Source organism: Lagopus leucura, unplaced genomic scaffold, assembly GCF_019238085.1.
Source record: "Lagopus leucura isolate 7727_CA_CO unplaced genomic scaffold, USGS_WTPT01 Super-Scaffold_100037, whole genome shotgun sequence".
Taxonomy (NCBI): domain Eukaryota; kingdom Metazoa; phylum Chordata; class Aves; order Galliformes; family Phasianidae; genus Lagopus; species Lagopus leucura.
This window is the reverse complement of record NW_024962286.1, coordinates 1,948,152-1,973,596: the sequence shown is the minus strand read 5'-3', so window position 1 is coordinate 1,973,596 and position 25,445 is coordinate 1,948,152. Positions and strand designations below refer to the sequence as shown.

Sequence of the window (25,445 nt, the reverse complement as noted above, 5' to 3'; positions counted from 1 at the left end):
TGTACGTAGAGGGGAGCAGAGAGAGAAAGCAAATGCAGAACAAATATTTTTTGAACCAGAGCCGCGATTGGCATGGAAATCACAACCCATTTCAGAAGGTGGGTTAGGACCACCTACCAATTCCTACTTCTCTAAGCCCCATTTCTCCCTTCCCTTCCCTTCCCTTCCCTTCCCTTCCCTTCCCTTCCCTTTCCTCTCCTCCTGCCTAAACCATCTGAATTCAGTAGCTGGTGACACTTTAAATTAAGACTTCCGGCCTACACTCGAGCCCTGATTTAATGAGACAGTTGTTGTATGTCATCTAATAAATACCAATTGTGCATTAGGACTTATTTGCCAAGCAGGAGCGGTGATGTGACAAGCACAACTCACCACAGCCTGCTTTTTTTCTCAGCCAATATGGTGCTTGTAATCATTTAGCATTTGTTTAATGCACGACGGAACATATTCCTCCCTAGCAAAGCTCCAGCACCCAGTGATTGCCCCTCATGTCCTATAAACCAGAAGGAAAATGATGGGTGTACTCCAGCATAGGGAAGAGAGCGTGTATTATGAATAAGGAAGAGCTAAATGCTGAGTATTTCTGCAGTGCAAATTTTCAGAAGGCATTAATAATTCCCATTCCTCCATTTTCCCTGATGCATCTTAGGCCATTTAGCTTTTGGCAGCTGCAGCAGGGTTGGCTCCTACTCTCTTTTGACTTTGTATTGGAATAGAGTCAGGAATATGAAGCTTTTACCCTGTTGCATTTTTTTTTCCTCCTTTTTTTTTATTTTTTTTCTGAATTTGCTTTCTTGGAGTGAGAGTAGAAAGAGAGCCAGGCTTGGTGGGAGATATGCCATAGATAAGCCATTTTGGGGCACTCGGATTTTATTTCTATTGTACAGTGGTAGCCGTTCCTTGGCTGTAGCACTTCCACCTCTCTGCAACACAAGTATTTAACAGTAAGAATGGCTTCAGTTACACATCACCAAATCCCATGTCTGCATGATGCTCACCCTACAGCTGAATGAGTAACTGAGGCCAGCAGTGACAAGGAAGACAGATGGGGACATCTTGGAAAGAGCAGAATGGTTCCGTTTCACTCTCTGGAGAGTTTATTTTGCTTTTATAAGCAAAGAGAAAAGTCTTTTAACGGGATATTTTATCTTAAGCATGTTTTTGCTACAAATTGCAAGGTTTTACCTTATTTTCATCTCTTTGAAATCAGAAAGTTTGCATTTGCTCTTGCATCCATCGCCCACCCCCTTTCCATTTCCATTTGTGCTGTCTGAAGGTCACTCTTTCATCTAAAAGAAAAGATTGTGTATCTTTTTTTGCCCATAACATTTTCCACCACCTCTCAACCCTCTGCAGACCCCTCACAAAGGGACGTGTAGCACAACGCAGGAGCCCAGCAGTGTCTTCATCTCTGCAGGTGGTGTGTTGGAATGTGATCAGAGCCCAGCATGGGAAATCAACATTTTCTATTCTTAGCTCTTTCTCCCCATGCCTCTCTACTTATCACCTTCATTTGTGGGAACAGGAAGCTGTTCCCACTTTTCTAAGGCTGTCTTATACCTATAGGGACACCCAACAGCATCTGATGGCACTGATGTTTTGAGGTTCCTTGGGCTTGGTTGATTTTAGTGATCTCTCCCAACCTTAATGGTTCTACCATGCTGTAATTCTCTTGTTCTTCATATGAGAGGAGAGGTAAGGCTGTCTGGAACGAAAACCTTGGATTTGGAAAGATCAAATTCCTCCATCCCAAGAAACTTTGGTGCAGTCTTGAATTATCAGCCTTCATTGGGCTCATTTTTCCATTTGTAAGGTGGCAACACTGCTCTGCCTTGTGCTTGTGACAAATACAGCAAAGTTGGAGGGTACAGAGGTCCCAGAAAGCCTTGAAGGAAGAGGGATGGTGCAAAAATAAGGCACCTCTCTGCTTTCCTCCCAGGTGTGACTCTGGCTAACCCAAGCCATGTCCTGCTGGGACAGGGCCAGGATGCTCAGCTCTCAGTGAGATTCAGGGTGCTTGTAGCCTGGGCTCTCTAATTCATCATAGAATCATAGTTGGGTTGGAAGGGACCCTCGAGGCCATCTGGCCCAACACCCCTGCAGTGAGTAGGGTCACCTACAGCTCAGCCAGGCGTTCAGATCCCCTCCAGTCTGACCTTGGGTGTCTGCAGGGATGGGGTATCACCACCTCTCTGTGCAGCCTCTGCTGGTTGCTATTTCAGAGGAATTCATACTGCTAGGCCTTTCTTTATGGAGAAGGATGTTTTCACTCCACATTATGACCAGAGAACATTGGTTGTGCTGTATCCCTATGACCCAAACACACCCACAGAACTCAGTCACCAGCTGACACGTACATCAACTCCAGCTTTGTGCTTTTTAAGCCAATCCCAGAGTGGGGCAAGGATGGGAAGACACAGGGCACGCAGTTTTCCTACGGCCCTAACCCACACACACCAACCTGAACCATCGGTGCTGTCAGCACCGCCGGCCTTAATGCATGGTGAGATATGGCAGCTTGTTTGCACGGCTGTTAACCAGCCTCTCCCATCCCCTTCTTGTCACTGCCCAGTCCCTGCCACAGCCAATCTGTGTCCTAATCTCCATCAATTAACGAGAAACACTTTCACCCCCCATCACCTCCCATCCAGGCACCCACCCCGAAGCCTTGGATAAAGAGAGAAGAGCCCCCTAGCCTTGGCCCTCTCCCCCTTTACTTCCCACTAACTCAGCGCAACCAATTAGGCATCTGACACCCGTACTGGCTGACAAATTGTTTCTGTCATCTGCTTTCTGTCTTTCATTAAACGCGAGGCGGAGGGGGGAATAGGGAAGGGAGGGAGGGGGGGCAGGAGATGTGATCTCCCATGCTTAGCGAGGCCAGATACATTAATTACAAAACGGCCATTTGCAGCATGAAAATGCATTAATTAAATTTATGCAATCATTATCTTTAAATAGTCATATCTTTAAAATAATCAGCCCTTCCTGAGTCTTCCCTCTCCTCCGCTAAGTATCTCTAATCCCTTTTCCACCATTTATCTCTGGATCAGCAGCGCCTTGTGTGCTTTTAAACTTCTGCGTGCAGGAGGTGCCTTAAAAACTCTGCTGGAACACTATGAGTTGTGATCCCCCCACCTCCCCTACTTGGCCATGCAGCAAAGGGCACAATTTTGCCATTTTCTTATTCTTCCATACAAGGTATTCTCATAAAAGCCGGCTCAATCGGGGGGTTGAGATGCAAAGTGCCTTGTGTTGGTACATCGAGCTGTGCTGTGGTTTATGTGCTCCTCTGGTTAACGTGTGGCTGCTCCCTTTCGGTTGAGGTTTAGTTTTAATGAGGTATTGACCCTTCCCATTGGCATAGACATAGTTTGTCCAGCAGTTCAACGGTGTATCTTTGTTGTTGGGATTTCAGCTCTTTGCATTGGCTAACCATACAAACTGGTTTTGTGCAGGCTCTGAGTGCAGAAATGCCAAAGCACTGGGGGAAGAGGTAATCCCATCCCCTGCTTAAGTAAGCACCTCTCACACTGCGGGGAAACGCCAGCCCAAAAACCTTTGTGAGAGCTGCAGGACTCCAAGAGGGATATTTATCTCCACTCGAATCCTTTAGGGCTTTCTTATCGCTTCTGGTTAAACATTTTGTTCTGCTCTTTGTGCATCTGCATCGTTTTTAATAAATCCTACATGGTATTTTTTTTTATTTTCCCCTATCTGCAATGCCTGGTGGGCTGATGTCCAATTAGACAGCAGCCCATGTGGTGCTGTTTGCATCCAAACCTCACGTTGTGTTCATCAAGTCATTAGTTCAGGATTAAGGCCAGGTAGAATTTAGGGGGGGAGGAGGGGGTGTTTCTGCAGTGAGCTCAGGAACAGAAGCACAAGGAAATCCCTTTGACACCCCAGTCATCCCCAAAGCCTCCAGAGGGGGTGTTAGGAAACCATAAGTTGTTTGGATCCAGCATGAAGGTGATCAACTTAATGTAAAGGTGATTAATGCAAAGGGCTCCGTTTTTCCTGGGCCATCCCTGAAGATGGACATTTATGGAGAGAAAGGAGAAGATTTACTATGGAAACAAACAGGGTAGAGGTTGTTGAGGTAGAATGCCTTGGTGGTACGGGTAATCCTGTATTTAAGGCACTGTTTTTAGCAAGATGCTTGCTTTATTCTCTTGTTTTTTTCCTCCTATTTATTTGCAATAATGCCCCCAGTGGACCCCAGGCCTGGGTGGACATAACCCCATTGCCCAGAGCTCAGATCCTACAAAGGTTCTGAAACTCACATTTGGCAAAAGCAAGGAGCTGCCTGCCTTTAGAAATACCACACTGCTCCCTAGCAGCAGAGAGAAGCCCAAGGGGAGAGCACACGTGTAGGGCTGCAAAAGGCATTTCCTTGGATTCAGGAGCTGTCATTGAGAATTCAACCCTGCAGTCCTGGACAGGATCGGGGTCTGGCTTGTTCATTCATTGGGGTGAGCTGAAAAGAGAAATGGGGAGAACTGGCGAGCAAAGCAAACAAGCAGAAGAGGAGCTGGGAATAGGAAACAGTTCTGATTGTTCCTTTCTCCCATTCTTCTGCCAGCTCAAGTTATTAAGTGTTCTATGCGAGCCTAGCTAGCACTGCACTTGCTGAACTTATCAGGGTTATTTCATCTCCCCATGACCTCCCCGTATTTACCATGGGAACCCTGGAGGCATTGGCTTTGCTTAACTGGTGTATCTTACACTGCAGTTAAGCTGGACCTTAACTGATTACAGCCCTCGATTGATCAGAGAAAGAGGGAGGGGAAGAGAAAGAGGAGTCCTAGAACAGATACGCAGGACTATCAGTGCACCAAGCAGCTTCGCCCGAGGCTGGGATATGCCACTCGGGGGATTCTTTGTAGTGCAGCTCCTTTCACATTTATAGAGGCTCCCCTCCACTCTCCAAAAAGAGAGAGAAAAGCAGGCGAGGGGGAGGCATGGAGCGAGCTCAAAGGATCTCAGGAAATCTTGTTTCGAAGCAGTAAGGCAGCACCCGCACTCCATTACCAGTGTCTGCAGGGGGTTGTGATAGTGAGCGAGCGCAGACTGGCTTAGCAAAGGGGAAATAAATATATAAAAGGAGGGAGAGAGGTGGGAGGGGAGGAGGGGAGAAGGAGACCTTTCTGCAAATTTGGGGCCGTCTTTGTTAGCCTCTGCCGATGCGGGGATGCTGAAGGGTGTTGAGGGAGAAATGGCTGAAGTTTCGTCGGGTGTTTCCTTGTGTTGGGTGTATATTCTTGGTGTATATTCTTGCTGTCAGCATGTCTCAGCCTACCCAGAACTGGATGAATAGGTGCTGATTAAAAACACGACCATTTCCAAAGCTGAACCTAACCTGAGTCCCTCTCAAGGCTTGGAAATGTTTAGGAATTCCTGTTCTCCGTGGTTGTGCCTTTCTGCTCTCTCATCTTCAATGACTTTGTGAGTTCTAAAATGCCACAACCAAGATTCATCTTCCTGCAATTAATGCCCAGAGATACCCCATATCCCAACAAAGCAATTTCCCCATGGAGTCCCCAGTGTATTCACCTGGCCTTCACATATTTTGGGATAAAACAGCATCAGGATAAGTGCATCTGCATAGGTACAATCAGGTGAATAAAGATGTCAATGGTCAGTAAAGCACAAAGCCCATTTTCAGAGGGAGATGCTCAGCAGTGAACAAAAATCAGCCCTTTCAGCAGTTTCAACATGGTAAGGCATGGCTGACTTGAGTCTCACCCAATTATGGGAGGGGTTAGTCTTGATTTTGAAGCACAGCAGGTCTATTTGTTTCCTCTGGTTATCCAGACTGTTAGAAGCTTTAGCATCTGCTTTCACATAGGTGACAGTAGAGCTTGGCTCCCAGGCACCAAGAGCAGTGCTTTGTGTCTCTGGATCAAGCAGTTTTTGATGTAATTCAGGGTGCATCCCCTCTTCCCTCCAAATTATGCTTCTGCTACAAAATTCTTCATAGCCATTATGGAATGTTTAACCCCATGGTGCTTCTGGTTTCCTTACAGTATTCCCACTGCAAGAAGAGCTCATTTCTCTTACCCAGACCATCCAGCCTTAAGCAATTTCTCTTACCATTAGAGCTGAGACCTTCCCATTCTTTTGTATAGCTTAGAAACTTTTCTGTAGACCTTCTCCATAATTTGTACATCTCTACAGAAGCAGGGTGCCCAAAACAAGATGCAGTGCTCCAGGTGGAACCTCACCATAGCCTTGAACAATCAGGTAATAACTTCCCACCGCCTTTTTTTCCTAATCCTTCCCTTGTGCAGCCCGCGTTGGCCCGCTTTGCTGCAGCTCACCATTGCATCCCCAGCTCCATCTCACCACCAGCATCTCCCCAAGCCCTCTCCATCCTCATCTGTCAAGTGAACAGGGTCGCCTTAGGACGTGATGCTCGTCTCCATTTCACCCGCTGTGTCCTAGACTACGCTGAAACATCCCTCAGGTGTTTTAAGTCACTGAAAGGCATTGATGATATTTCTGGTTTTACTGTTCGCTGGCAACCATTGCTGATCACTTTCGAGGGATCCGGCACGCTCTGTCCCATGCTAGCAGGAAGGATCCAGGAACATCTTCTGTTCTGGCTCTGCTCCTGACTCACACATGGTGTGGATTGGGAAACTCCCAGGTTTCACTCGTCCCCAAACACTTTCTACTGGAGTGGAAGAGGTTATGAGAATGGAACATCGTTGCCCTGGAGCAATCCTTTGCCATTAGTTGTGAACCATTTTTTGGGGGGTATGGCCTTTTTGTCTACAGCCATTCAATATAAATACACTGGTAGTGTTGGTTAGCAAACATTTGCACCACTCCTCACTCACTTTGTAGGAAACACCGGTCAGCACTTCTTCAATCGATAGCATAACAATTAATTCCTACAGCAAAATTATTGCTGCATTTAAATTAAGGGCTAAACTCCCGTTTACCTCACTGGAGGGGCCTTTTGCTTTTCCAATTCCGTCTAAAAGACATTGGTGTGGTGGTGATGGGTTAATGGTTGGACTAGATGATCTCAGTGGTCTTTCCAGCTGTAACGATGCTCTGATTCTATGAAGTTCAATCCCTGGGCTCCCAAATTTCCTGGGAATTGCCATTAGACTGAACAGATCAGATTTTTTTTAGGTGCAAATAGTATGAAGTTTCTTGGCCTGAATGCAAAACCACTTACTGGATTGGTTTGGCATTTTGAGGTACAGCTCAGCTGGGTCTAGTGGTTTAGAAAATATTCAAAATTAATGAGTTGGCTTTGTGAGTGCAGTGTTAGTGATTGCTGCATAAGTCATTTTAGGCCTACCTAGGGGCATATTTGCATATATTTATCCTCCTTTCAAGTGAAGATCTTTGGGAGCTATTTATCTCCTCCCAACTCTTTCTTCAACTCTCAGCAGTCCTACGGTCACCTCTTCATTTTGTTCCTATTTAATGTATGTATAGAATAATCAACTCTCCCTCTTCCCATGAAGTGAGAATGAATGCACAGAGATCAGAAAGCACCAGTGTGAGGAAAGGTTGCCTTTTGCAAGAGGGAAGGAAAAGATTAGCTGAAAAGGCTGCCAGGGAGAGGTGGAAAAGTTAAAGCTGGGTCCCCACCAAGTAGCTTAGAGGACAGAGCATCACCTGCCCAAAGCAGAAGATGAATCAACTGCAAATAGTGGAGACCAACCCAGGGGTGAAAACCTCATAGGGGAACTCGCAGCACACCAGTTGTCTGCTCCCTGTAGGCAGGAAATCCAAGAGACCCATAGCCTTGCCCAGCATGGCTATCAGATATTCAGAAGTACAGAAATGGGGTGAACGTTGACACCACAGAACCTACAAACACATTCTTCTCAGCAGAAGTCCGTAGGGCTTTTGTCTGATTAGTATTAAATATTCAAACCAATCGTGCTTCCAGCCTTTTCCAAAACTGAGGTTTTCTACCCATTCCTAGGAAAACAACACCACAGCTTCAGAAATACTGCTTACTGCCATGAGCTTTTTTCCCTCTTCAGTCTGCACTCCTTTGGGACCATCTGGCAGCTCCTTTGGAGTTAACACCCTTCAGCTAGTTGCAGATGATTACGTCTTCCCTTTATTCACAACTTAGCCAGACTCAGCAGTTTCTAAATGCAGCATTTTTCTAAGGCAGCCTCTGATTTTGGACGCTCTACGCTTTGTCAGATCAGATGCCCAAAAACAGAGACGAGCAGCACTGGGAGCCACTCTGGAAAACGGTGTTTGCAGGCTCTCACCTTCCCATCCTTTTGGAATTTTGGGATGTCATCTCCTCAGAGCATCTCTGCGTCCTCCCTGCTGTCTTGGGCTATTTACACCCTGCGTATGGTGGGCATCCACTCCGTGGTGTTTCAGGGTGTGATGTCACCATTGGGCTGCCTTGCTTTGTCCCATGTCCCAACCACATCTACAGGGCAAGGGTTTGTCATCAAACTTCCCCACTGTCCCTTCCCTGACGTGTGTGTGCCCTTCTCCATCAGAACAGCAGCTCTCCCTATCGTTGTTCGCCCCTCAAGCCCCTCCTGCCCCCCCGGCACACACAACCACCCCCCAACCTCTAACCCTAAAATCTGAAGGCCTGATTGCACAGATTGAAGGCCCTAATTGCTCTTCCCTTCCCAAAGCCGCATCCGTTTATCATAAAGGGTGCACATTTCCCCTGCTACAGTTTCCACGGCCAGAGGCCCTGAGGGCCAGCTCAGAAATGGAGGGAATTAATTACATTTTTTTAACTCCCCTTCTTTTAAAGTATGGGAGAGAGTGATGAAACGTCCCCGGGGGGGGTGGGGGGGTGGGTTGGGGAACAGGGGGAGATGAGGGTGGGGAGGGCAGCAGCAGCAGGAGGCTGGCTCTTTCATCCAGGAGGGTCTTTGTGCGGTAACCTTGGGCTCCCCAACACACCGAGACCCCCTACCACTTTTCCCCTGTGACAAATGACCTCTGGAAAGGGTAGGAGAGAGGCTGAAGGCTCCTAGCACCGGGGCTGTTATTGACTTAGCCTAAAGTGCAAGCCCACGCAATGCCTGTGACTGATTTGGGACAGCAGCAGAGGTAAAGGAGATGGGGAAGGGGAGAGAGGCAGCCGACGAGAGGGAGGGGAAAGAGAAGGCTGTCAGTCACCGTGATGGACAGGGAGCAGATTTCCCTCCAGATAAAACCTTACAGATGTGAAGTGGGTATTGATTTTTAGTTAGTGATGATAATGCACCAAGAAGTAATAAATTATAAGAAAGCAAGGTCAGAAAGAAGAGGGGAGAAGGACGTGGCATTCTTGAGGAGGGGATTTCTCCAGATGCCCCCGCACCTTCCTAAGTTCAAAAGTTGCCTGGAAAATGAGTTTATCCAACTGAATCAAGAAGTCAGATAGTGCTGGCCGAGGGTTATCCGTGCAGAGCAGAGATGGAGCAGAAATCTCCATGTTGCTCTTGCTATTCCCAACACTTTCATGTCCTGGGGTGGATTGGATGCAAACAGGGTCCTGGTGGGGCCCAGTCCCAAACTGCTCACAGCAGTTTGCCTGGAAAAGGCAAAAAGACAGATGTTCCCATGGTCGGCAGTGCTCTGGGGGCTGTTCACCATCCTGGTGTAATATTGGCATCCTCATATCCCGCTATGCATTTCCAGAGGGAAATTCTGACCATCTTTTTTTTCAGGAAAGGGTCTGAGGACGGGAGGATGATCTTTCAGAGGTATCACTCTCTCTGTAGGTGGATTCTGGAGGATTAGCATAGACCAGAATCAGCATCGCATGGCTCAGGTTAGCTGAGTCCCCGCTTAAGTGACTCGCACGAGCCCTTCAGAGTCAGTAACAGAGCCAGGATTAGAAACCAGCCCTGATTCTGACCGATTAAAGACAATTACTGTCTTTAGCAGGATTTCTGCAAGTGTCTTCTCCCATCTCAGCTCCTGCGAGTGTGAAGAGTGTGAATCTGGGTTTCATTTACCAACACAGCTTTACATCCCCCTTTCTTTTTAAAAGGGCCTTAGCGGAAGTGTTAATATGACTTCTACTTGCTTTAAGACCCTTTTATTTTTCCTGAGTAATATAAAGCAGCTGACTCTTATGGGGGAGATGGCCAGGAGGGAGAGCACCAGCAAACCCTTCGATCTCTGAGTAGTTCCAGTTGCACGTTGTTTTCTAGCACATGATTTCTCTCTGCACCTGCAGAGGTTTGCAGTGCATGCAGCAAATCTGTAGCTCTACACCTCGGAAGGGGAGCAGCAAAACAGCCCTGCTTGGTGCTGCCTGAGCTGCAGCTTGCCAAAAATAACACAGAATTCACATATCTGTGTGCAGGGAAGATGTTTATTGTTTTAAACATCTGATTCAGTTCTCAGGTGAAAGGCAGTAGCGTTTTGTGGCTGCTGTAGATGTGAGCATCCCGGATACCCATTGGGGCAGGCTGTGACACCTCCAGCCCTGGTGCTAGGAGGAATATCTGCAGGGACCGAGGGGCAGAGGAGGGGGATTCGTGGCTGAGCCAGATCAAAGTTCGTGACCCAGCTTTAGTGGAAGGTTACAAACAACTTTGCAGCTGGAAAATCAACGTTGGGGCAGCACTCACATGATTTCCCTGTTGCATAAGCCTTGAGGCAGAGATGTTTGCGTTACATCCACCCTCACAGCTCTGCTCTCGTATTAATCCACTCTGTCTTGCATATTTAAATGCAATTTCCTCTCTTCATCCCCCTGCTGTCATGGGGCAAGGGGTTCCAAGTGGTTGTGGCTAAAAAACTTCATCTCATGGCTACATTGAGGTGATGTGCCTGGAGGGCTGGAGGGGATTTAGGCTCCAGTGGATGAAACAGCTCCATTGCTTTTTATCTTGTGTGGACCAGCAGCAAGCCTAACCTCGGTGCAGGCTGGAAAACTCAAAGGAGGGCAGGGTAAGTGAGCTCAGTGCTGCTCGTCCGAAGCTTGCTCCTCCATCCCTGTCCCAGTGCTCAGGGTTAGACTGATTTTCCAGGCTTTTTAACTCCCCCTCCGCAGGGGCCCAGCCAGCCCTGCTCCAAAATTCCCCCCCAGACAAATCTGGGAAGGATCTCATGCCGGCAGAGTCGGGAGGTGGGATCCCATCAAGGCAAAGCGGCTTTGCGGGGCTCCGGGGCCCTTCCGGGGGGGAGGAGAAGCTTTAGAAAGCAAAGGGCAGTGCATCCCCTAAGCCCCAGTCCAGCAGGAAGGTGAGGGAGGAGGGGACAGAGACGAAGAGGAAGGGGACCCGGCGCTCTATACAACAACTCTTGTGTCCTTCCAGAGAATGGATGCTCTGCACAATAGCTCACCAGGCCGCTGGCGGGGGATAAAGGGCTCATTTTACCACTTGCCAGGCTCCAAATATTTCCAATTTGCCACTTTAATTGATGTCAATAAGGTTATGCTAAAGTCGGAGATTTTCAGCCGTCCCAGCGCCGCCGCGGCCCCCCGAGGTGACGGGTTGTCCCCTCACCTCTCCCAGCACAAATTCAGCACCGCCGGTCCCACAAACTCCTCACACCCTGAACCAGGCACCCAGGGGTCACTTTGCTGATTGCAGGAGGCAATTGCATTAAGGCAGTATATCAAGATGGAGGCCTGTAGGCAGTGGCTTGCCCCACGTTCACCCACAGGAACAAATCTGGCATTTGGGTGGGAAAAAAAAAAGAAACAAAACACAACAAAAACAGCGTAAATGCATCTGTTTCATGTCTCAGAGCAGGAAGATAGCTTGTGTGCAAATTGAATTACGTTCTAAAACCAAGCACCGTGCTGCAATGACCTGTCATCTCTGAACTCATGGACATTTCAGGGTGAAGAGAACTTTGACATTTCTGTCCTAAAGCAGAATGTATCAAAACCAGAACCTCCATTAACAACCCCCATGCAGACTTCCAATGGCAGTAGCTGCTGTCCCTTTAGGAAACTGTGGGTCTTGACTTGTGCATCCCTTGTGCTTTCCTTAGTTTATTCCTTTCTCTGGTGTTCAATGACATTGTTTGCAGGGCAGCAAAGAGCAACCGAAGGCTGAGTGTGCCAGGATGGAACCTCTCCATTATCCCCTAGGAAAGTCTTTCAAATAAAAATTATGGGCATCCAACATTTGCCTGGGCTGCAATGGGTGAAGAGGAGTGGGTTTGGGCAGCATATAAAATATCTAATATAGTTAAGGCATGTCAGTAACAAGACCTCTTTTTATATATATATATTTTATTAAAACATTAAAAAAGAGGGCAACAAAAACAAAAACAAAAAAGTAGGTTGGAGGTGTATGAAGGACATGGTTTAGTGGGCATGGGTGATGGGATGATTGGTTGGACATGGAGATCTTTGCTGTCTTTTCCAACCTTGATGATTCAACAATTCTACCAAAGAAAGCCTTAGGCACAGGGGAACCAAAAGCGAGGTCTGTTTTTACCAGGTGGAAGCAGCCTTCATTCTCCATCCTGGTAGACTGTCTCTCTCCTACCCCTGATGACACATTGCCTCCTGTGTTTCCCCAGGTGATGAGCATCCTGAGCAACCCCAGCGGGGTTCCTCCGCAGCCCCAGGCTGACTTCTCCATCTCTCCCCTTCACGGTGGCCTGGACACCACCAACTCCATCTCTGCCAGCTGCAGCCAGCGGAGTGACTCCATCAAATCTGTGGACAGCCTCCCAACCTCGCAGTCCTACTGTCCTCCCACCTACAGCACCACCAGTTACAGCGTGGACCCAGTGGCTGGCTACCAGTATGGGCAGTATGGACAAAGTAAGTGCTGGGTGGCCCCTGCACTGGGAACAGGAGAGGAGAGGGAGGGATCTAAGAATGTGTGGGTAAGAATGTGTGTTGGAAAGAAGTCTGTCCACTAAGAGAGAAGAATGGAACCTGCTAGATGGAGATTGCTCCATATAGAGATTGCTCCCATCATCCTTGCAGTCCCAAAGTCCCAAATAATGTATTGTAGGTAAAACATTTCTGCTTGAAAGTAAAAAGAACAAGAACTTAGAGTCATAGGATGGCTTGGATTGGCAGGGACCTAGAAGATCATCCAGTTCCAACCCTTTCCTTCTTCCTCTCCAGTTTTTACTTCTCCAAAAGCCCAACAGCACGTTCACCCTGCTCAGCCAAGGGGATTTTAATACCATCCCTTAGGGATGCAGAACTATGTGTGTTTGTTCTTCCCCTGCCCTGTGTAAGGTAAGGGATGGTTCCATGCTCAGCTTTCCCTACAAAAACCATAAAACCAATGTCTGCCAACCAACCAGGCTGTGATCCTGCTATAGCCAAAGTGAGGCTGGAATTGCAATCCTCAACCCACAGCTCAGACCTGGAAGGCACTGCGACCCAGGGAAGGTCTGTTTCTCCTCCAGAAACCCTGCCAAAGGGCTCACCTGCTGGTGTTAAACTAATAATGAGTGTGGTGTTGTCAGAGGGTGATCTGCAGAGGGTTAAAGGTGCATCCTCTTCCTCCGGGAGCGCTCCTGCTTGCCCATAGCTTGTCCTCAATGACCTTTCCTTCCATTTGGCTGTGGCTTTTTATTCCCCTCTCCGTCACAGCCCTTTAATGTCTTTAACTTCTCCAGCTAAATGAGAACCGGCTGTGGCGGCAGACGGGATCAATAGCAGCTTCCCCCCACCCCTCCTTTTTTTGTTTTTCGGGAGTTTGATCTGTGACCCCTTGACCTTCCCCTCGCTTCTGGATGTGAGGCTGGACACACGTGCTATTGATAAAAATCTTAAACAAATTCCAATACCATGTATTTCCAATAAAGATTCCCTTAGGCAAGACGTTAGTCACACCCATGTGTGTAAAAAATAAAATAAGGAGGACGAGCTACGATTGTGAAAGGAGAGTGGCCAGCAAAGGAGAGGGAAAGAGAAAGAAGGGTTTGTCTTGGTTTGCTGCAGGAATTTTCACTCGGGCCTCTCCTTGAAGAGCTGCCCACCCAGCCCTATCTACGCTGTTTTATTGCCTTTCCTGATTTCTCTCCCTGTTTTCTGTTGGACGTCCATTCGGTTTAGGAGCCACAGGGCTCAGTCTGGAGCAGGAATGTTTTCCCATTCAAGCTGCCAACAGCAAGTCTTGCATGGTTGGTAGAGCTACCCAAGATATATCCAGCTGTGGCCATTCTGAGGTGAGATTCACATCAAGCAGCAAACTCTCCACATCTGCACATACACGTGTGGATATTTGTGCATCCAGCTAAATAGAGGCAATACATAAATCTTCTCCTCTACAAGCTTTTCTTATAATGAGCTCCATTTATAGTGATCTCTATGTGAAGAAACCATTTTGTTGGTAATTAGTACCGTTGAGAAAGGTCTTGAATGGTTATGACCTTGCTATAACAACATTTTTTTCTTGCCTTTCTCGGCGCATTTTATATTTAGCAGATCTTAATGATCTTGGTGATCTTTTCCAACCTTAATGATTCTGTGAATTCCTTCTCCCAAACACAGATGCCAAACACACACACACAAAGCTTCACGAAGCTGCTATTTAATGTGATCACCTGAAATATCAGGGGAACAAACTGATAAGGTTTGGACACAAGCCATAGAGCAGAGTCTTCCCCAGCCTCTAGCCCAATGAAGTTGGAGGCACCATCACACACCTTGAAGAGCTCAAGACGAGCTGCTCCTACTGGGATTCCTCTCAGTCCAAGAGGAGCACCAGCCCAACCGTGCCACCTCCAAGTGTCCAACCAAGTGCCACCAGTAGAAGTTGTACCCTGTCTGCTCCCCACACACCAGCCAGTGCTGTCCCAGCCGGTGAGGAGCAGCGATGCCAGATTAATGTGGTCCTTGCAGTTCCCAAAGGCCGGAGCTGTGTTAATGATGCCGGTGATGGAACGCAGAAGCGTGAAAGGAATTCTAATAGATATGACAAGTCTAATAAGAATTTGTGTCTGGAAGGGACCTCCTCTGGGGCAGGCATCTGACAAGACGTTGATGGCTGAAATTTGTTTACTCATTGGCACCGATTGTACATCTCCTGCCAGCTCCTTATTAATCTAATTTGAGACATTAAAGCTAGGGAAAGGGAGAGACTTTGACTGAAGCTGAGCTAATGAGCAATGTCACCATCCTGCCCTGCTCCTCGTCCCCCCCCAGACCGCGGGCCAGGCTGGCGAGTTGGAATGCATTTCTCACCAAGGCAGAGATAAAGCGTTTCCCTTAGGACAGAGGGATGAGTCAGCACGTGGTGGCTGAGTCACATTCAAGCCCTGTCCAGGCTGGTGAAGTCCTGCTGAAATTTCATTTGCAGTGGCATCGCTGGTGAGGCCGGAGCTGCCTCAGGCTCATCTTTGGGCAGCTCCCCTGGAAACACCATTTTCTAGGGCAGAAATAGGATCTTCAACTTTAGTAGGTCCATGGGGCAACGTGAGGGACCCACAGCCCTGGCAGGTTGATCTAGAAGGATGCACCCTTTCCTAGGAGCACAACCCCTGATCCAAGCATCAATTTGTAAGAATCAGTCTGCAGGGTCTGTTGGTCACACATCCTTGGATGGCAAATACCTCATTTCCACTAAATAATAAACCTCATATTGTGCTGTTTTCTCACTTTCCTTTCCTCCATCACCTCTCTCTTCAGCTGCTGTTGATTATTTGGCCAAGAACGTGAGCCTGTCCACGCAGCGCAGGATGAAGCTGGGAGAACATTCGGCCGTTCTGGGGCTCCTACCGGTAGAGACAGGCCAAGCTTACTGAAGAGTCCAACTGTGCCAACAACCCACTCCAGCAACTCGGTACCACTGGAGAAACACTACCAGCCTTCCAGGGATCTGCCTGTACCCGGACCCTACTCCTTCCCAACTCCCTTCCACCTCGCATCAACTTGAGAAGGAGACGGGAAGGATGGGGAGGGCTCTCCAAGAATCCAGCTCCTCCCAGAGTGCTCAGAGGCAAGCCTGGCCTCATTGACCTGAATTCTGTGGCCAGAGACAATAGGTTGGGTACATTTATTAACCCCGAGTTCATGCCCTCCCTCTACCTGGCCATGGCGTTTTGCCCATGCTTAAGGACCTTCCATTGATCTAGGTAGTTGGCATAGTCAAAGCCAAATTGATCTTTTCTTTTTGTTTCCTTTTCTTTCCATTGGTGTAAATTTGGTGAATGTTGTATAGGAAGGAATAACCAAGCTGATTGTTAAGGATGATGTAATTTGGGACCACAGAAGACCTATGGACCAAATATAAGAACTTGTTTTAAACAAACAAACAACAACAACAACAACAACAACAAAAAACAGCAACATGAACACAAGAAATACGAACAAACACGCAAAGACAAACAAAAAGCTCAAACGTAAATTAAAGAGACAACAAATGTCCCCACCCCACTCTACCCTTCTGTTCTCACCGATGGCTTCCCAAAGCAGGGCCAAAGCAGGCCAGATTGCTGCTAAGCAGGGGCAGGGTGGATGTCCGTCCAGCCTGGGACCTTCGGAAGGTGTAAATGTGAATTGCGGCATGAGGACTGGAGATTGTGGGCACAGGCACGAGCAACATTTACGTCTCCTCATAGGGACCAAAAGGACACGGGCATCAGATAGTGGCAGAAGATGTGGTAGCAAACTCTGGCCAGATACAGGGCATCAGACACAGATGACTATTGCGGAGCTTTCACCCTTGCAGTCAAGGAGGGTGAGGACTGTTGTGGCCTTTCCATCTTTCAGTGGGAGAGAGGTTGGCCATTGAGAGCAAAAACAGTGGAGAGAAGGAAGAGCCAAAATTGTTTCAGAGGGTCAGTGTGCAGAATGGGGTTCTGCTGCAAGGAAAGGGCCACCTGAATGAAAACGGGGCTGCACGGTCGGATGAGTTCTGCTCCAGCACGTGCTTCTAGGGCCAAGTTGTTACAGACACTTCTGCTGTGCCCTTTTTCTCTTACTTCTGTTTCTTCAGTTCTTTCCAAATAATCTGACGTTGTTTTTGCAGCTGAAACAACGTTTTCCTGGGGAACTCCCCCCTGCCTTGCCCCAGCCTCATTTATCACGAACCTCCAAGCTGCTTTCTCCTGAGCCATGTGGGCAAGTACCTGTCGGGACCAAAGCCGAATTTTGCTTCTTGCATTGCTCAGCATCCTTTCAGATCCATATACAGCATTGATCAGCTTTGCTGCGTGTGGGTGATGGAGCCTACATTCCTAAAAGTGTGCTAACACACCGGCTTGGCCATTCTGCTAGTCACGCCATTGCCCTGTTTGTGCCAGTCTGAGGTCTTGGTAAGCAACACAAGCTGCTGCTCTTGAGCTGATCGAAGGGAGAAATCCCTTTTGAACCAGTCCTGGCTTAAATGTCATTCCCAAGTCACCTTCTGTGACTGCCATGTCAGAACAGGGGGTTCTAGGGCAAGGACAAGGGTGTCTGTGTGTTGGACATGAGCATAGGGGTCAATGCCAGAAACACCCACCTGCTAAAATAACCCACTCTTTAACAAGAGGCCAACAATCCCCACTACTTCACACTGAAATTTCTGACCAAATGCATTCCTCGCTGCCTGCAAAACTAGAAGGAAAGTTTCAGTTTGTCACAAGAATCGCTCCCACTAGCAAAATCCTACCAGCTCTCTTCTCCCCACTCCATCCTATCTCCCAGCCGTGCATCCAGCCCACCTCCCCACCACCCCCGAGGCGCGGTGCACAGAACCCCCCCAGTTCAAGTCTTAAGTAGAGGGAGCACCGCAGAAACCTGTTTGCCATTCACCTTCACCTGAAAGTCCGTGAGCACCCGGGCACTGCTGTAAATAGAGTTTGTAGGGGAACCCGAATCGCCCCGCTAGCACCCATAGCTGTTCTCTGACCTTTCCCTCGTGGTCGCACTTTGTACATTAGTTGGAAATTTTGGTCATGTGCTGTATGTTTATAGAAAGTTGACTTTCTTTTTTTTTTTTTTTTTTTTTTTTTTCCTTCCTTTTTTTTTTTTTTTTTAAATACTAAAAACACAGTGAGTGCCGTGCTAGTTAAAAAAATATATATATAATATAAAAAAAATTAAAAAAAAAAAAGGAAAAAAAAAATGGGGGAGTGGGGAGGACGAAACGTAGAAATTTTGCCTATTGTGTGTTTTCAAAATACATTCCAGACTCTTTGGGGTGGGACGGGTTTGATTTGGGGGAATTCTTTTTTTTTTGCTGTTGTTTGTTTCTTCGTTTTGTTCTGAAGATACATTCATGTATGAGAGTCCAAGTATTTTATTTTATTTTTCCTTTCCTTTTGTTTTACGGGTTGCCAACCTCAGTTCTGCTGAAAAGAGACAAACTCAGGGGGTAGGGTGGGACAGAACAGAGGGAGGTGAAAGAAAACCGAGCATGGAAGAGCAGAGCTGGTGGTGGGACCTTGAGGGACGCGCGGACCCATCAGGGACGGAGCAGACCTGCACCCCATGGTGACTTTGTTGGGCACCCATGGATCCCAACCACACAAGAAGCCGACGAGCAAAGGGCCATGCTCCGGAGCCGTTCTCTCAGGTCGACATTTCTTCCATGCCTGCAGACTGAGATCCCTGGGGAACAGCCAACCCACCAACGGGTTTTGGACCTCCCCGCGCCCCTGCTTCACCTCTCAGCACCGTCCTGAGAGCACAAAAAGGACATTTCCTCACCGTGTCCGATAACTCAGCAGATTGGCTCCTGTCGCTCAGAGACTTTGTGTATTTAACGCTTTCTAACCCGTCATCCCTAACACCTCCATATACCCACCTGGGGAATATCTACATAGCACTATAGGACATTCCTTATTCCTAGTAACTGCGGATATGTTGCTTCTGTGTTTGACTCATAGCCATTTTGCTCCATGTGTATGCCTGCCTGGGAGTGTGTGTGCGTGTGTGCCTGCGTGCGTGCGTGTGTATATATATAATCGCACCATAATTTATTCAGCTATATGGAGTAGTAATAGTAGAAAGAGAAACTGGTATTTGCTTTAACTACCTGCTGCCTGTAGGTGTCTCTCTGTAACTCAGGCATAACTGTTATACATTAAAAAAGGTAAAAAAAGGATTAAAGGTGTCTTTGGGTGGCTTGTTTGCTTTACGCGCTCTGCCGAGCTCGAGGGGAAAAAGTGGTAAACCAGCAGCAGCCGAACGCACAGGCAACCTGCAGATGTTTTTGCTCAAAAGAAAAGCAAAACTGGGCACTTCATTTGGAGGATTTAGTGGGCGTGGTGGTGATGGGTCGATGAGTGGATGATCTTAGTGGTCTTTCCAACCTTAACGATTCTACGGTTCCATGCGTGGGCATCGTGGGTATGGGTTGATGGTTGGACTTGCTGATCTCAGTGATCTTTTCCAACCTTGAGGACTCTCTGATTCTGTCTATGATTCATACCAGGTCAGAAAGGGCCCGTGAGGATCATCAAGCCCAACTGCCATACAGATCATCGAGTCCAATTCCTTAATGAAAAGCTATGTGAAGAATTGAAACATCCAATTTCACTGCAGCTTTTCACAAGGGAAGGACAATCACCCGGCCTGTTCCAAACGCACCTATGTCTTTATACATTCATTTTCAGCGAGTGATGGTGGGGCAGAGGGAGGCAGGACAGGACCGCACCGCTGCTCTGACTCCACAGGCACCTGGCTCTCGTTAGAGGGCAAAGCACAGCAGCAACAAGCGGAACAATATTTTGAAACTCTGCAGAGCAAGGCATGGCTCGGGGCTTCGGCAGTGGGTAATAAGGCATTTCGCCTTTAAACAAAGCCAGTCCCATCTGAAGATGTTTTGGTTCCCCGTAAAATAAGTTGATCTCCATCCAAGCGGTGCTGGACCAATATCCGCACGCAGAAAGCAGAGTAATTAGTCACTGGTTTTTGGTGGGTTTTTAACATATATTTATTTTCTGGTTGCCTTTCAGCAGAGGGATCGTTCCATAGAGGGGCAGTGAGGAGGTGGGGGCTACGGGGGCTCTGCCAGCACTGGGAGCACCCAGGTCTGCCCTGAGGTGCACTCATAAGGCTTCTCCCATCGTTTCCGAGGAGCCCTAAAACAGAGCAGCTTTATTTCTATAGCTACAGCCCTATTTTCCATCCCACTCTGTTGCTGGAAGCTCTTTGCCCTCCCTAAAACAATCTTGCTCCTGCGCTGGCCGCATCCAGACAGCGCCGTTGTGTTTCAACACTGCCCTCAACCGTTCCCAGAGCTCCTTGTCCTCTTTTCTGGCAGCACGAACCTTATTAGAGCAGCACAGGACATCTCCCAGACCTCACCAGAGCCCAAATGTTGCCCTGTGGATGATATCAAGGGTGCGAGTGAGCCCACAAGGGAGCTGCTCCGGGCCGACGCAGCTCCTGCAACAAGGATCACTGCTCAATTATGGCCCTAAGCTGTTGTCAACTTTAATCTGCTGATAAACCAGTGATAAACCAGAGTCAAGGCCATTTGACACCAGCTGCTAACTTCTGTCGACACACTGCATCTGCAGGCTGGGCAAAGGGCACCGACTTTGCTGCAAGCACAGGGTGCCCAAGGTCCCCATGTCACGGCCTCATGGATCCTCACATCATGGCCTCATGGGCCCCCACTGTCACGGCCATGGATCCCCGTGTCATGGCCTTGTGGATCCCCAACGTCATGGCCGTGTGTTCCTGCATCATGGTCCTATGGAACCTTGTGTCATGGCCTCTGGGCCCCCATGTCATGGCCTCAAGGGTCCCCCCGTCGTGGTCTCATGGGTCTCCAGTGTCCTGGTCTCATGGATCCCTGTGTCATGGCTTCACGGGTCCCCACGCCATGGCCTCAAGGGTCCCTATGTCATGGTCCCATAGATTCATATGTCATGGCCATTGGTCTCCATGTCATGGCTGCACAGATATCCCTGTGTTATGGCCATGGATCCCTGCGTCATGGCCTCGTGGATCCCCATGTGACAGCACTGAATGCACACAGGCACACGTGCACTGCATGTTCTATTCCCCAGCTTCATGCCACTGCCATTCAGCAGCTGGGGATTGGATTCAGCACATGGGGATGCAGCCCTAAGACATTTGGAAAGGCATTAATTACCACTTTTCTTTGGAGTTACTGAAAAAAAAAACCAAACAAACAACTTGAACTTATTTACATCATCTTCTCAGACATTCTCGCTTGAGTTTTTCTAAGATGAAATAGGAGGAAAGGGTCAAAATCTTTTTTGTATTGAGATTGTTTCCACTTTTCCATTTTGCTTTCCTTTAAAAAATATGAGGAGAGGAGAACAAACTGGAAGGTGAACACTTTTGCCTTTCTAACCTGAAATTTTAAACCAGTTCTTAAACCAGAATGAAAGAAACTGAGTTTTATGCTCATTTCTCTTTACTCGAGACTTACTAAGAGAAGACAATTTGGAAAAAATCCTGATGATAAAACCAAAATATGTTGAAAAAAATCACTTTCACCAGCTCTGATTTCTCCTCCTCCCCATCACGTTACCCATCCCAGCCCCACTGTAACACGATGGTTTCAGAGATGGTGGTTTTAGGAACAGAGAGGTGAAGGTTAAGTGACTTACATGAGCCCACACTGGTTGACACGTTCGGGTGTTACAGTCAGAGAGTGGCTGTGCTGGCAGCAGCCTTCAGCCTCGCAGCATTCCATGAGCAATTTCTTTGCAGAATAGGTGTAGAGAAGTTTATTATAATGGGCTGTGGACCTGCATAAAATCAGGGTATTCCGAGCAGGGAGAGGTGTATGAAAGGGAATTAAATGACTGAAAAAGGATTTCCTTGGGAGGCCCATTTCTTTCTTTTTGAAGGATTAATATAATTAATATCCCATCCTGGGCGGGCCACGTTCTCACCCGGCACAAACCAGCCCAGAATTTTAACAGGTTTGGCTGATTTATAGTAACCCAACGGCTCATCCTGCATTCCTGCAGCGAGCGGCGCTCAGTTTCCTAATGCTGAGCATCAATGGGGCACTCGTCCCATCCTCTCCTCCCCACGGTGACTTTAGTGCAGAATTCCCATCCCCAGGGCAGAACACATTGGGTTTTTCCATCCTTTTCTCCTCCGTTGCCCCCTGCTCCCTACCAACACACCACCTCGAGGTGCTGCGCTCCGAAACCAACGACGCGCAGAATTGCCTTTTGTGTGTAGCCGGGCTAATTGTTATTAATAGTAGATATGGCAAAAAAAAAGGAAAAAAAATAAATATATAAAAGAAGGAAAGGGGAGGGAGGATGAGAATGGGAGGGAAAAGGGGAAAAAAGGCAAAAAAAAAACCAAAACACACAACAGAGAGAAGAAACCCACAAGAAACTGTTCGCATTTCCCGAGACGTCGACAAAGCTTTTATGAATATAACGGGATTTGTAACAAGCATTGCAGCTGCATATAAGGCATTCAGACATGGAGACAATTTTACTAGATAATAGACTATCACGCAGGATACAATTTAAATTAAAAAATGCAATTTTCACCTTGAAATGAACAAATGATTACAATTTCTATACAAATTAAGGCATTCAGGCTCTCTTTCAGTAGTGGCATCAGTCCATGAAATATGACATAATTACCATGAAATACATTTTCAAATATTTTGATTTTTGTCCGCCGCTCTTAAAAAACAGAGAAGCCCCATCTTCTGTGTGCGTCTGCGTGTGTGCATGTGCGTGGGGGGAGAGCGGCCCCATCCCACCTTCTGGGGAAAAACACATTAAAAAGAAAAGAAAAAGTACCCAAAGATTACGCTCCCCCCCTTCCTGCTCCCCCTCCTCTTGACTCGCGAGATAAAATTGAAAAAAAAAAATCAGACAGAAAGAAAAGGAACGCAAGCGAAAGGCTCTAAAGCCTCCAGATTTATCTAAATTACTACGCTTATCTGCAAAAATCACATCTGCTGGTTATCTACTGGCTCCGTGCATCTCCTGGCCCCCCCTTTCTGCCTTAAAAAGATGTGTTTTTTTTCTTATTCCTCTCTTCTGTTTTTTAATTATTTTTCCATTATGCTCTTTCTTCATAGCTGGAGAAGTAGGGCGACGAGCTGAAATGATGCCCCGAACATTTGGGCATCCGATCCAACGGGATACTGACTGGTGGGGCTTCTTGGGGTTGATCATACCTGGACCAGGGGGATGTGGGATAGGGGAAGGGTGAACGGACGCTCTGATGAATGGGAAACAGGAAGAGTGAGGAAGTTTGTAGGAGCAAGGAGAGGAGATGGCCCTGGTTGGTAGTTTCTGCAAAGTGCTAAGTTATTTGGGGTTGAATTCCCCATTTATGTGTCTTGAGAGAAGTGGAGGTTTGGGCACCCAACCCAATGGGTCACCAACGGTCCTGGGGTCCATCATTCCTGGAACAAGGGAATGTGAGTTAGGGGTAGGAGCAGGGTTAGGGTTAGGCTTCGGAGATGCTCTGCTCTGCTTACTGTCTGACTTGCAGTCTTAAACAGCATATTTTTAAGCTAATGACCATTAGTGGATTTACGGGAAGGGGGGGGAGTCACTGTCCCTGTGAGGTGCTCAAGAACCATGGAGATGTGGCACTGAGGGACATGGTCAGTGGGCATGGTGGGAATGGATTGGGGTGATCTTAGAGGTCTTTCCCAACTTTAATGGTTCTGTGATCCTACGATGGGAGAATGAATGCCCCTTCTTGCACTGAAAATCAGTGATGTGTTGGTGATTTGGTCCTCTCTCCACAACTGGTCCCTGTCTGCACACCCACAGGGCAATGGGGAGCTGTGTATTTTCAGCCTCGTGGCTTTGAGGTGTGTTGACCTCATTTCCAAGGTTTTAATCCCAAAACCACAAGAGCTAGAGGTTTCTTACCACAAATTTGCATTCTGTGGTCTGTGTTCAGCACAACTGCAGGTCAGCAAGGGAGAAATACTCCATGTCCATTGTAAATTCAGTTACGCTGATGACGAAAGCTGTCGGAAAACTGCAGAGGAGTTTATTGCAAAGTCTCAAAGTGCAGTTACCTGCAGCTGCCTGGCAGAGTGGACATCGATTGTGCAGGAAATGATTTCTTAACCCATTACAAACAATTGTATGTTTTTGTTACTCTATTCTTGGAAATCTCTTCACCTAGAAAACCTAACACTGCTCTGTTGGAAGAGGCACCGCTTCTCCCCACGGTGGGGATTTGGGATTGCTTCAGCTGTTGTCCATCACCATTGCCTTAAGGCTGCCCTGGCCCAGATCTGAGCACACCCAACCTGCCTCTCAGCCCAACACTTCTGCAAGGCTCAGATCTTCCCAAACCTTCCCAAAATGTTTCAGAGATCTGTTTTGGGGATGACACCACTCATGGAATGTCACTGACCAAACAAAACCTGCACCATGGGACTGCCTCAGCCTCCGCTGTGCCTCTGCTCCCCACTTCAGGTACTTATGCCCAGGGATCAGCTTCACCCTGCAAAGCCCATAAGCTACTCTAAACCCAGGGTTTTGTTTTATTATTTGGTTGAAGTCCCCATTGAAAGGGATTTATCCTATGGGACCATGGGGACCATCAAATATTGCCTATTACTGGACCATGCCTGGCTTGGGGATGACCTAATAGTGCCTACAGAGGTGTTCTCCCCAAAACTTCAGCTGAAATATGTGAACTTCAGCTCCCTCCCATCATAGGTCCATATCTCAGTGTCTTCCCAGCGTCCCACCTCTCAAAGCCTCTGCAAACTGCAGGTTGGGTCTTGTTGGAGAAGCAGCCTTGCTCTCGAGTTCCAGCTGGCAGGTGGAAGCTCAGGGAGGGAAATGTCAGACAGGTCTGGCTTCAGGTGGTGCTGGGTGAGGTTTGGGCTTAACTAGTTTTCTAGTTATGCTCACTTTATTGTTATTATTACAAAGCAATTGCAATTAAGAAAGATAAAACTTCAGAAGAGGAAAGCACAGCAGCATCACGCCGTGTTGGCAACAGTCTCATGCCTGCTTTATGAGGCTGTTAACAAAGCCCTAATTCCTCGCAGTGATTGTTTGGCCTCAGCAAAGCCCCAGCAGCCTCAGCTCTCACCCATCAGCTCAATGATCCCAGGGCAGAGCCTGCAGAAAGAACAGTTCTTTGCTCTCTCTTCACAAACTTGTTACAGGGGCAGAAGCTCCCTGTGTTTGGGGAGGTGACATGGATTAAATGAATCCCAAGAGAGGACTTTGTTCACCAGAAGCCTGAGGAATGCCGGGCTGCTCTGAGCTATTGCATGTTCCCAAAAGATCAACCCAACATAGCCACAGCTGAATCCATCCCAGCTCCACGTTGCCATGGCCTAACCCACCCCAACCCCACATTGCCATGGCTGGACCTAACCCAACTCAAAGTTGTCAAGGCTGAATTCAAGCCTGTGTTGCTGTGGCCAAACCTAACCAACCATATGCTGTCACAGGTGAACCCAACCCCACCCCATGTTGTTACAGCTGAACTCCAGCCTAGCATGGCCCCAGTTGAACCAACCCCACCTTGCTTGCATTGGGCCAAACCTAACCCAATGTTGCCACGAACAAACCCCATCTAACCCCATGTTGCCATGGCCAAACCCACCTCAACCCCATGTTGCCAT

General features: G+C 47.8%; 1 protein-coding gene across 4 annotated transcripts in view; it reads left to right on the top strand.

Annotated features, from left to right (window-relative positions):
• Positions 1–17,852, top strand: part of PAX7 (paired box 7) — an 88,410-nt gene extending 70,558 nt beyond the window's left edge. For all 4 annotated transcript variants that reach the window (XM_042883383.1, XM_042883381.1, XM_042883382.1 and 1 more), the window contains exons 9-10: positions 12,496–12,742; positions 15,572–17,852. In XM_042883383.1, the coding sequence (XP_042739317.1) occupies positions 12,496–12,742; positions 15,572–15,687 (363 nt within the window). In that variant the 3' untranslated portion in view covers positions 15,688–17,852. The remainder of the gene's footprint in view (positions 1–12,495; positions 12,743–15,571) is intronic.
• The last annotated feature ends 7,593 nt before the right edge of the window (positions 17,853–25,445 follow it).